Here is a 13,585-nt window from a genome sequence, read left to right on the forward strand (position 1 = left end):
TCTTCATCAGAGGCCGAGAGGGAGCAAGTCGGACACTGGCATGCAGACATACACCACCGGGTAAAGGTACTGGATTATACTGCCAAAGACTCTGGCTTCGCTTACTGGCAAGAAGGCATCAATTAAGCCAAAGAGTGCCAGCAAGAGCAGCCAACGGGCAGCGAAGACTCCACATTTGGAGTCACATTGCCGACCCCTGGGTTATACGATGGCCGCCGGCCAAGCTTCACTGCCAGGGAACACTAAAAGAGAATTCATCAACCCTGGAGATTTCTGGCTGTCCACGGGCCCTGTCACTCAGCTTTCCTGGCGATGTGCCATTGCTGCTGGTGGCACCAGAGGTGCCCGATAGCCACCACACTAGTAGTCACCGGCAATAACTCACGTACAGGAGGTACCAAGTTACCTCAGTACAAAGGTTAGAGACCTATAGGCTGCCCCATCATCCTGTTGTGTTAAAAAAGGTCACCAACTAGAGGTTTTGAATGAACTAAATGCAATAACCCACAAATATTCGTACGACGCACTTGATCACATAACATGAACTCGATCTTCACAGTGGATACTGGCAGTTCAAGCTATGATGACTCAAGGCTCGACCCAAGACTGTCTTCTCATTCAGACAAAGTTATGACAATTCCGGGTCATGCCATTTGTCCTATACAGGCATTTCTTTGGGACAAGGTGTGCCACACTGGCTTTCATCAGTTATAGGAGGTGCTCACCCGGACCTTCACATCCAAACCAAAACAAACCATTAATTGTGGACACCGAAGCCAGTGACAGGGGCCTGGGCACAATGCTGTCTCAAGATTTGGAGAGTTGGAGTCCCTATGTGTTCAGGAGTTTGGATTTTATTTGGTTGCAAAAACATTCCTATCGCCAAAACGTTGCCTTGCCTGACTGAACACAGTTCATTCCGTTAATTGGATCTTCAGTGGAGTTGAACGGCGCACAATCATCAAATTAGGACTGGGAATATGCTGGCCGTTATTCCTACACAATAAGATTTAATTTGAATTATAGGCTTTGAATTGAATAGGCTACCTGCGCTGATTGTTAACACTCCCAAATGTCAACGACATGCATGTACCGCTTGGCTCCACAATCCTCCAAACGGTAACAGGACAGATGGGCACCAAAACCATCTGGGCACTAGGGACAACTGGGCTCCAAAACCATCTAGGCACTAGGGACATGTGGGCACCAAGACGAGTGGGCACTTAGGGGTGGAGATAACTGGGCACCTGGAGCGGTGGGCACCAGAACAACTGGGCACCAAAACCATCTGGGCACTAGGGACACGTGGGTACCTGGACGAGTGGGCACTTAGGGGTGGATATAACTGGGCACCTGGACGAGTGGGCACCTGGAGAGGTGGGCACCAGGACAACTGGGCACCAAAACCATACAATATAAGAGTTTATTTGCCAAACTAGTACTATGGTCAAAAGTACATTATAACAGAGTTTCAAAGTAAAATATAAGAGTGTATTTGCCAAAATAGAAGTACTGTTAAAAAATAAAACAAATTGGGAAAATGGTACCAATAAGAATTAAGGATACCAAAATGTTTTCAAATGATCAATGTTAGGATAGAGAAAACATAGCTAAACAGTACACTGTAAAATGATAGGGGGAAAAAATAGATAAACAGTAGGCTACTGTTAAAAATAGAGGGCAGAATATTGCTGAACTGAATGCTAGGATAGAGAAAACATAGATGAACAGTACACAATAAAATGATAGAAAAATAAATGAGACATTAATAAACTCTTATATTGTACTTTGACCTCGTTGTTGTGGGTTTAAAGAACAGTGGGTTAAATATCAATTACCAACAATAAAGCAACATGCTATGTAAAGTTAAAAAACACTCATCATAAGATTTGGTGCCCAGTTGTCCAGGTGCCCATTCGTCCAGGTGCCCAGTTATCTCCACCCCTAAGTGCCCACTCGTCCAGGTGCCCACATGTCCCTTGTGCCCAGATGGTTTTGGTGCCCACTTGTCCAGGTGCCCAGTAATCCCAAAAATATGGTGCCCAGATGTCCCTAGTGGCGCCCACCTGTCTTGTATTCCTCCAAACACGTTCAGCCAAACGGTTGCTGAAAAGGTTTAACCAAACAAGAGGGACCCTTTCATCTTGTGCGCCTACATTTGCAAGTTAACTTAGGCGATAATAGCCTAATAACCCACGTCGTTATGTTATGTGCATGTTTTTAACCACTCAGCGTCCCCGGGGTCACTCATCTACCGCAAACTTTTCCTATGTAATTTGATATCCAACCGTAATGCGTGTAATAAACTCGCTTTCGGGGAAGTCCTTGTCATTTTCCGTGTAGGCTACACAGAAAATTGAACTGTCTGGAGTGAGTTGTATCCACATCAAAATGGGATACAACAAGTCAGGGAAAGGGAACGAAATTGTGCGACTCTTGACAGGATTTTTTATTTTAACATTTGTCTCATGTGCTCCTCCACGATGTGAGCCAGGACAGGGATTTCAAGGTAAAGTTTCTCAGCACATGATTGCTACTTATTTGTTTTACTTCTTATTTAAATGGCTGGCATGCTGTTTGACATATTTGTGCATGTCATAAACTACATTGTCCTGACATAGGCTACTGAGCGAGTTAATGTAGCCTATTGAGTCTTCTTCAAGTGCGAAACTTAGAATAAATTGTCATAAATCTGTTGATGGGCTTGTGGCTACATTGTGCAGTGACATAATAATCTAGTAGATTAAATAGAGCTTTTGAGTTTACATGAAAAGCATTTAGCAATGATGCCGTAAAAAATGCCAAACATTCTTGGACTTAACGAGATGTTATTGACAGACAGGCATGTGGGAGTGATGTTGGAGTTCACATCAGGAGACTAGGATTTATTGGCCACATTCACATAGACCATACTGCCATCTAGTGTTTGGTACCTATACTACTAACATGCTGATCTGTCTCACAGGAAGATGCAGGCCTCTGGTTGAGGAGAAACGTAAGTATTCTTCAGCTTAAAGAAGTGGTATGTTGTATGTAGCCTATTACTTATGGTATAATTTATACAATATGTGTTAGTTATGATCAAGTTGCGCTCACCTGGTGTCCCAGAGTTAAACTAGTCCACAATTTGATGGCTAGAATGAAAACCAGCGAGCTGAAACCAGCAGTACTCTGACTACAACCACTTGTGTAACTGATCCAGTTTTTTAAATGTCAAGAATGATCGAGGAGGTGATGGCAAGACATATCTTTGAACATGATCGGACTCATATGACATTAATTAATGTCGCCGTACAACTGTTGCACTTGCCAAAAAGGTGTTATTTTCAGTGACTGACAAGCAACATTCAAATTATGTATTAGAAGGCAGCTCTAACTGAGCAGCCATAAAACTGCAGTTTTGCTCATTAATGGCACTCAAAGCATTACATACCACTCAGTTATTCTAAATACGTTTTTTAATTACATGCAACAGTATCAATCCAATATTTTAACAACACGGAATGTTAAATAGGTGTTGGTGGCTTGAGTTAATCAGGGTGAGTTGATATAATAATATAAAGTATAATCCTGCTCTTAACCCCTATATACTTCATTGACTGAAGTCCCCCAGGGGTCTATACTAGGCCCCCTCCTTTTTTCCCTCTACACCAAATGTCTTTGGTGCAAATAGATCTGCTGTCTTTGCCGAATGTTTATAGAATAGGGATGCTATGGTTCATGTGGTTATGGACAGCACAGTCAAAATCCATTGTCCAATTCACTAAGTACTGGCTTAGTCTACTGCTCCCGGTATATTTGATCGAATTAATCTAATGTTGCCAGTGTTTCGCACAACAACAAATGATGAGGTTATAAGTCACAGTGGGCCCCATCTTAATGGGATGTGGCCTAAAGGCTGTAAAACCATTCAGGTATATTTTTAGATGAACAATGGCAGTATGAAATATTCACATTCTAATTTCCAGTATAATAGAAATGGTTTGATGATTGAAGACATTACACTGAGGCAAGTTACCTAACGCTTGAGAAATAAGAGTTAATCCTCACAAAATATAATTGGTGCACTCTATATATCTACTTTTATTATATTGGGAAATGTTATATTCATATTGGATTGATAGTGGCGCTCATTTAAAATACCAGTGTTACGTCATGCTCATGGCGCTTTCTCATACAGTCTCTGTTGCCACAGCCTGTGTTGCCATTCATGGACAGGTGTTTCCTCTGGTTGTTTTAGCAGCATTTTCGTAAAGGGTTTGTCGCCCACAACACAAATCTGCTTCAATTGTGGCCGTTTCCCCATTCTCAGCCAAATGCACAGAGATGACACTGTCATACTGTGACGACATGCCATACACCCAGACCGTCTTCCCGAACCTGCTCGGCCACAGGACCCGGGAAGAAGCTGAGGTGGGCACCGAGTACCTCCTCCTGAGTGTGGTCCACTCGCTGCTCAACGGAGAGTGCACCCCGGACATCCGCATGCTGGGCTGCTCCGTGCTGGCCCCGCACTGCGAGAAGGGCAAGGCGCTGAAGCCCTGTCGCAGTACCTGCGAAGGCGTGCGTAAACGCTGCGCCCATGCCTTTGAGGGAATAGAGATGGCATGGCCCTACTTCCTGGACTGTGATCGCTTCTTTGTCAGTGACGAAGAGGGATGCTACGACCCCCTGCAAGGCCTGACAGGTAAAAGGACCGTAGGTAACAGTGCTGACAGACTCGTGCCATTTGTGTTTCTGCTCTGGTTAATTTTTTTGGACTGACATTCCAGCTCGAAATGAGTCCCTGCTCATGTATGTAGAGCACCCCAATACCCCCTTAAATCACTGTTGACAAGTGGAATTCATATTTTATTTTAAGATGATCTAGTGAGCATAGTTTTATCCTTTACAGCGTATTTTAAACAAGCACTATAGAAAGCTGAGAATAAATCAGAATTACGATGACAATATAAACCCATAAACCTAACTGGCACCTCTTTACTTCTTTATTAGTGTCATGTGTGTAGAGCACCTCAACACCCCCTTAAATCACTGTTGACAACTGGAATTCATTTTTATTTGAAGAGGATCTAGTGAGCATAGTTTTATTCTTTACAGCGTATTTTAAACAAGCACTATAGAAAGCTGAGAATAAATCAGAATTACGATGACAATATAGACCCATAAACCTAACTGGCACCTCTTTACTTCTTTATTAGTGTCATGTGTGTTCTATACTGTATAACAGCATCAATATGGAATGAATGTCGGAATATATGAGGGTATATCAATAAATCCACTGATGAAAGGAATTGCATGTACTTGATGTGTAATTGTGACAGAGTGCTGCAACAATTAGGGCTCTCTCTTGTGTATGAAATGGGTTACGCCTCATGCAGAATTAGCTTCAGTAATAAAACAAACAGATGTCTGGCAAACACCATGGAGTGACATAAGTATTTTGATTTGATTTTGATTAGACTCCCTTCCCCTCATGCAGTGCGGTTACACCATGGAGTGACTAATTATTCCCATACTGACATTTATTTCAACCCGATGATTTGTTCCTGTTTTGATTTGTTCTCACTCCCACCCCTTCATGCAGTGCTGTTACACTGTATTGACTTCTGAATCAAGGGGATTTGATGGAAGGACACTAGAAGTCATTACCTGGTCACAGGTTCCATATGTCAGTATAATGAGGGATTTGGAGAAATATGACGTAACCACTATTAGTATGTCTATTTTAGCCACGACACACAGTCAGAGAATGTAATCCAGATTCAGAAATTGGCTCCACCAGCACCATGCATGCTAATATTGTGTAGAAGTATTATAAGGGTTATGATTGTGTTGGAGTTTATGTATTGATTGAATAAATACTTTTTTCAATGATAAAAAAGCAACCTCACATTACAGTATGGTTACGGTCACGTTACAGTACATTACAATTTGGGTTAGTTTGACCTGTAAATAGAGTTTTAAAGTCAGTGTTTAATACCCATAATGCTTTCCCTGTGGCCTAGGACTTATGAGTAAGTTAGGAGTTATTGATATTATTTATTATAGGTATGAAGGAAAACCATAAATCCATAAGTGTATTTGATCCACAGCAGATTAATGAGTTGAATATATAGTTGAACTGAGCACAGGCTTGCATCAGTCATGAGTGCTTACAAAGACTTTCCATGCTTTCTCACATGACTTTCTGCTGTACATACCAGACTCTCAAATCAGGCTTTTTATAGGCTGGCTGTCCTACTGGAATGGATACGGCGTTCTGATTTTATTGATGTGTGGCTTTCAAAGGTAGACGGCGGTCTGACAATGTGAAAGCACAAATGAAAAAGTATCAAAAAGATGAATAATGTTATTGAAATAATGTTTTATATCAGAGCAACAAGACGACACTCCAGAAAATATTCCACTTGAGGAGCCCTCCACCATGATCCAGTTTGTCTATCACACCAATACTCAGATGATCAATATCTTAAAGAAAACTGCAGCTCGATGCTCGGACATCGCTGCCACCTACGTCATCGGCCGCAGCTTTGAAGGCAGAGAGCTAATGGTGATCGAGTTCTCCAACAACCCTGGTGAACATACATTACGTGAGTGTTGTGTCAGTACTCTTCATTTCTTTATGTATTCAACAGAGTAAAACATAGAGAGAGAGAGAGAGAGAGAGAGAGAGAGAGAGAGAGAGGGAGAGGAGTTAAATGGTGTGGAAAGTGGAAAAAGTCAAATTGCAGCCAACTCGACTAATAATGTTGACAAAGTTGGTTTTCATTGAAATATGTTTTCTGAGATTTCTTAAAAGATAAATTGTTTCTGTTTAACCTCAAAGCACTTGGAAAAGTATTCAACAAAAGAATGACCTTTGATCATATCTTTATATCTTGATAATGGATTAGTAGTATTTTAAATGTGGTATGCGTTTGGGGTTGCTCGTAATGTATTTGGTGAGTTTCATATTGAGAAAACATCCATCATTTTGAAATGATGAACATTTTCAGCTATGAGGCAATCAAAGGGACTTCAAGATTAGAGAACACAAATAAGATGTCTGCTGAATAATTGACATGTCACCCTTATCTGTAGTTGAACCCGAGGTAAAATATGTGGGCAACATGCATGGAAACGAGGCCATGGGCCGCCAGCTACTGCTCTACTTGGCCCAGTACCTGTGTTCAGAGTATCTGCTGGGGAATGAGCGCATTCAAACCCTCATCAACACCACCCGCATCCACATCCTCCCCTCCATGAACCCTGATGGCTATGAGCTGGCCTCAGGAGGGCTCCAGGACAACAGCTATGCTGAAGATGAGGAGGTCAGTGTGAATGTTTGCCTACTCTCACCACATGTTCACCTATTATGACATGAACAGGGATGCTGGGTTTCATGTGTTGGCATAATATTTCACTTCATGTCCGCTATTCCAGCTGGCAAAACCACACATATTAAGCAATAAGCATGTGTCTTATCATTCATGATTTCCACAGGGTCCCCGATATGATGCATCGGGCATCGGTCGAAACAATGCAGAGAACCTTGACCTGAACAGAAACTTTCCTGACTTGACTTCGATTGCCTACCGCCGACGCAGACATAAGGGCCACATCACAGACCACATCCCAATCCCAGACTCTTACTGGTTTGGTAAGGTACAGTATGAATCCCTATCTGTATATGTTCTCTGTAAATACTAGCATTGTATACTAAAGTATAATATAACATTGCTTTTACCATAGAAACAGAAGATTAATGTTAAAATAAGTGTGGATCTTATTGTGAAGCTTATCTCTTTAGCCTGTATAAGGGGTAATTTAATAATTCTTGACATTCAGGTTGCACCAGAGACCTATGCTGTTATGAAATGGATCCGCTCCATCCCGTTTGTGCTCTCTGCCAACTTTCACGGTGGAGACCTGGTGGTATCCTACCCGTATGATCTCTCCAAACACCCTCTAGAGCGTGAGATGCTTTCTCCAACTCCGGATGAACAGGTTCTGGACTTGCATGAACACTTGGATGAATACCGATCTATTTCCATATTTGGCTTCTGTGACTCTATTAGTTTTTTTGTGTTGTAGGAAAACTTTCACGTTGAATAATAATGGCACTGAATTAAAAGGGACACAAATATTGTGTTACCTTTGGTAATTTAACTTTTTCTTTTTATTAGATTGAATGCATTTTGATGTCATATTAATCTGTGGATTTTCATGTGTAGATATTCAAGCTTCTTGCCAGAACATATGCAAATGCCCACACCACTATGGCAAATGACACTGCATGGTGTGGGTCATCTCGCAACAGTCAGGGAGGTATCATCAATGGTGCACAGTGGTACAGCTTTGCTGGTGGTAAGCTGATAAACTGATACAACGTATTGCAATCACATCAAGGGTTGCATAAATGGTAGTAGCTCATTAACGGGCAGAATTATACCCATGGTGCATTGCATGAACAGACAGAGCTGAGTTCAGATTGAGCGATCAAATGGTTGATTATGTGTAGAAAACGTAATGTTCTTTTAACATAAAACTGAAGATAAAGTAAAATCAGCAACAGAATAAAAACATGATGACGTCTCTAATATAGAAAGTGCAGTGAGAAATAAAAACATACAGAAAACAATACAATTTCAAAAGAAGTATTAAGTCAAGACGTTTTGACGTAAGTATGTTTTAAGATGGGGTTTTTAAAAGAAGACAAGCCTGAAATCCTCTGGCAGGTCGTTCTGTAGTCATAGAGCCCCGACAGCAAAGGCACACTCACCCTTTTCCTTGCCTGAAGACTCCAGGCTGCACACAGACTGATAAGGAGTTAATACTGAGTAAAATCTTAAAATCTAAAAATCTTAAGTGCTAAACAACAGGCAGCAAGTGAGGGAATAGCTACATTTAGGGATACGGTTAAAAAGCAGGTTAAAATATATTGTCTTTTGGTATTATGTTAGACATGGTTAAGTTTAGATATAAGGTTATAATGGCTAGCCATTATGTTGGAGATGGGAGGATTCTGATTGTGTAGAAATTGGGCTCTGGTTAGGGTTCAGGAACAACAACCTTTTTAAATTAACCCTTTACCTTTCCAATTAAAAAAATATAAGTAAGTGAAATTATAGCTGTTGCCACAAGAGGTTACTCTTAGACCACTTCTGACACTACGCAAAATGAGCCAAGGGGAAATGTCTATATTCAATTTCCTGAATCCGTGGACTAATATGTATTAAAAAAAATTTTTTTAATTGTTGATAATGTTTCCATTTTTCCTCTACATTTGGTCAGGGATGCAAGACTTCAACTATCTCCACACCAACTGTTTTGACTTCACTGTAGAGCTGGGCTGTGATAAATTCCCTGCTGAAGAGGAGTTGTATACTGGCTGGCATGAAAACAAAGAGGCGTTGCTTACATTCATGGAGACAGTAAGAACCAGCCTCAAATCGTTTTCCTTTAGCCTGCATAGTTTTAAAAGGTGCTAGAATATAAGTGAAATTACTGTATAAAAGTACTTGGTTATTCACTGTGCCATAATTCAATTATCTTGAGTTGGGACGACAATATATGTCTTCACCAAATGTGTTCAAATTAATAATTTTATATTGTGTGTCTTGTATGTTTTTGTTCCTTAGGTCCACCGAGGTATCAAAGGCCTGGTAAAAGATGAGGATGGGAACGGTATCAAGGGAGCACGGATATCGATCCGAGGAATAAGGCATGATGTCACCACAGGTAATAATGATCAGCTGACTAATAAGTTGTGCCATTTTCCACACAGAAGTGCTTGCTTGTATTATAGGTATCAGGTTGAGTTTAGCTTTGATGAGTACAGTTTCAGCTGTGTCCAGCCGCATCGCATTACAGCGCATTAGAGGCAACACAAGTTGATTTTTTATTTGAGTGAAAAACAAAAATGAATCCTGATTAGATGATTGTAATTCAAAGAGTATGTGATCTGTAAGCTTAATTTATACTTTGTTGTATGGTGAGAGACAAAGTATAAATTGGGTGTAAAGCTCGATTCATACTTAGTCGCAAGACGAAGTAGGAATTAGGCATCAGTCACAAGACAACCCCTCCCCCTCCCCTCCCCGCCCTCCCCAGCTGAAAACGGAGACTACTGGCGCCTGCTCACCCCCGGCATCCACATCGTGAGCGCTGCGGCCCCGGGTTACACCAGGGCCATGAAGAAAGTCCACCTACCAGCCCACATGCGCAAAGCAGGCAGAGTGGACTTTGTGTTGCAGAAGGCTGTGGTGGAGCCTGACGTTGAGGACTACTCCATCCCTTCTATGGGCACCTATGAGCGCTTCGACCCTTACAACCAGTACGAGCGCTACACCTCCAGGGGTCCTGAGCGGAGCACAGAGGAGCGCCAGGCGAAGCCCTGGTGGTGGAGCTATTTTGTTAGCTCGGGAGGAGCAACCCCCACCTGGCTGCTCAGAAACTATTAGAGCTTTGTGTGTTTTTTTTAGAGGTGATTAAGCACTTCCCTCGTTATTATAACACATGTCTTTGGTATCATGGAGATGATGCTGCATAAAGTGCTTATGCTGCAGCAGTGGACAGTAGAAAAGCGTATTGGCTGGCCATCAAGTTCAACAATGGGACCTATTTCACGGGCCACGGCACATATTTGACGTGTCATATAGATTAGTAAATGCATGCCTTTAATAATAACTGAAAAAGATCTGTGCGGATGGTGTGCCACAATAACCTAACTTGTTGCTGGAACAAAATCTGGACTGATATAGAGCTACATGTTTCTGAAGTGTGTGTGTGTGTGTGTGTGTGTGTGTGTGTGTGTGTGTGTGTGTGTGTGTGTGTGTGTGTGTGTGTGTGTGTGTGTGTGTGTGTGTGTGTGTGTGTGTGTGTGTGTGTGTGTGTGTGTGTGTGTGTGTGTGTGTGTGTGTGTGTGTGTGTGTGTGTGCACGTGTGCACGTTCATTTTCTTCTTTTTTGTTTGGGATACCTCTGTATCCTTTTTTGTGCTGGAATAGGAGGATGCGTTATGTTTGTATTGAAAAAGCTAAATAAACTATAACAAATCATAAACAAAGATTAGTAACTGCAGCAAATTATGGGTGTGTTTAATAGATGTTAACTATGCGTTATTCACAGTTCTGGCACACAGAAACACATACTGGTAATGGAACAGAGCTTACCCGGCGTCTACAACACCTAAATGTCCGCTGTGAAAATTCATAATGTGTCAGTTTGGTGCACGGATTAAAGCAAAAACAAATCTCTTTTGTTAGACCGTCCTAATCTGTGATTTGTGAAACAGTCCTCCACACTAGTAGCCTACTGTGTTTTCTTCACAATTAGCACAATATGTAGAATTATTAGGTATTATCATTTTAAACCCAAGTTCTTGCTGTTCTACATCAACCAACCAGTTGGGGGGAAAAGGCTTGACCTTTGCCTTCAGGAAATATCTGACATTATTTTCATTTCAAAGTAACATGCAACTGCTTTAGGCTGCTGTAGGCTATACGGACCGGATTCTATGGAAGATGGTCCTGAACATCAATTTACAATTTAAGCAATAGAACATTCTAGTTAGACTAGTTTGGGTAGTTAGCTACTCTTAATCAGTTGGTTGCAACTGACAACTTTGATCCAGGCAGCTTTACAGAAAACAAGAGTGGTCCAAAAACGAAATAATTGCCACCATGAAATGAATGAAATAGACAATTAAATAAATACAAAAATACAATGATATAAATAAAAAAAACTATACAAAATTATGCAGGGACATTGAAAAGATTTTATTTTGAAATATTACTGTTCAAAGCAAGTCAGTGACAGTGTGGAAGGAATAAGCACTGCACTGTCTAACTCATGTTAAAATAAAACTACTCTTTTTTTTTTTATGGAAACCAGTATAACGTTGAGGGTGAAACTAGACACTTGTGGATGGACGGCGATGGACAAACAACAAACTTAAACACGGAGGGAAAGATTGAGTCACTTTTGCTCACTTTTTTACGGTATCATCCCAAATACAAAAAAGGTATAGGCTTCCCTATAGGGCCTAGCTCTGGTCCATAGCGGTGGAAGGAGAGAACTCCTTCTAACGCTTATAGCGTTAGAAGGAGTCAGTTTGGGAACCAGTGGTTCCCAAACTTTTTAGCTCGAGAAATGTTTTGTTAAATACCATTGATATTTTGCTTAACCCTGTCTTCTACCATGAGCCATCCCAAACTAGCAAAATGTGTTGGAATTAGGTGGGTCTTGGGCTTAAAGAGATAGTTCACCCCTAAATGACTTTTTTTCTATCTATTAGTCACCCCTTGGAGACTTGAATTCATGCATATATGTTTTTTTTTTGTCGCATTCCTAAGCCAATAATTTGATGACCAGCGGACCGGGTAGGCAGCGGTTCTGGTAGGAGGTACAAAGGAGACTTTGTGTCTCCTACCGGAACCCCTGCTGGTCATCAAATTATTGGCTTAGGAATGTGACAAAAACAAAAAAATATCCATGAATTCAAGTCTCCATGGGGTGACTAATCGATAGGAAAAAAAAGTCATTTTGGGGGTGAACTATCCCTGTAAGGCCGAGTTGTAGTCGTATCAGTTTGTAGAGGTTCCCACACAGGAATCCACATCACTTAATGAATTAATATGGTCAGAGTACTAGAAACACCCAATTACTTTAAAGTTTACAATACCATTTAATACTACTTGCCTGATTGACTGATGATGTGTGGAAGTGTTTTTCATCTACTCGTTGAGTCGTCAGTCATCAGGAGAAGAGAGCTGTAGCTGTTCTGCAGCAGGATGTTGTCTGAACATCAGTCCACCACCCTGCCTCTCAAGGCCAAACCCCTCTCCATCTGAAGCTGCCATCATGCTTTGTGTTCCTGATGCCGGCTGACCACGTCAGACCACCCAGCGAGGACGGACTGGACTGCTCCACGGACTGTCCTGTCAACCCCACACTATACAGCAAGGTCACACTCTTCCCGTCCTTAACCTCATGATCCCTTATCCCCATCCTCACTTCCTTACTTCATAATTCTACTCAAGTAGGTTTGCATTCATTGCGGCAGACTGGTACCTGCAAGTGTTCATTTGTATCTTTTATTCATGTTTACCTGTCAGAATAGACCGTTTTCCTCGATATAGCAGCTATAATGACATAGGGTAATGTTAACATCCTACAGGTGTTATCAACAATACTAATTAAGATTGTGTCCCATACAGGGTAAAAAATAAAGGGTACAACAGTCAGGGTGCGGCTATTGTGGATGTTGGCTCACTGGAAAGGCTCTGCTACACTAAATGGAACAGAGCCCTATTTAGTATCACTATCACTTACACCTACCTGTAAGGCAGTAGCCTATTTAGGTCAATAGGTGTCGCTGTTGCCAGTTTCTTTCACATGGTTTCAGCAAACATCACCTTTTTGTCCCTCATTGGACACCGTAGTTCAGCTAACTAGTCAGCTGAGGGCGCCGTTTTTGTGGCGCCTTAACATCATAGAGTTAAAAATACATTGAGACTGGATGCACAGGTGATTGTTTCATGCAATACATTCTCAACCTGTTGTTTTAGGGTGCGCTGGCTTCGGCGCACCCCAACCCCCTC

The 13,585-nt window shown here is 41.5% G+C and overlaps 1 protein-coding gene across 1 annotated transcript; it reads left to right on the forward strand.

Annotated features, from left to right (window-relative positions):
• The first annotated feature begins 2,280 nt into the window (after positions 1-2,280).
• LOC311034991 (carboxypeptidase Z-like) lies at positions 2,281-11,198 on the forward strand. The gene is made up of 11 exons (XM_084043040.1): positions 2,281-2,509; positions 2,966-2,995; positions 4,313-4,687; positions 6,378-6,593; positions 7,084-7,313; positions 7,486-7,647; positions 7,831-7,989; positions 8,217-8,349; positions 9,277-9,416; positions 9,624-9,723; positions 10,096-11,198. Exons 1-11 carry the CDS (start codon positions 2,392-2,394, stop codon positions 10,443-10,445), a joined length of 2,013 nt encoding a protein of 670 aa, XP_083899166.1. The 5' UTR covers positions 2,281-2,391; the 3' UTR covers positions 10,446-11,198.
• The last annotated feature ends 2,387 nt before the right edge of the window (positions 11,199-13,585 follow it).

Source organism: Gymnoscopelus microlampas (assembly GCF_963454915.1).
Source record: "Gymnoscopelus microlampas genome assembly, chromosome: 19".
Taxonomy (NCBI): domain Eukaryota; kingdom Metazoa; phylum Chordata; class Actinopteri; order Myctophiformes; family Myctophidae; genus Gymnoscopelus; species Gymnoscopelus microlampas.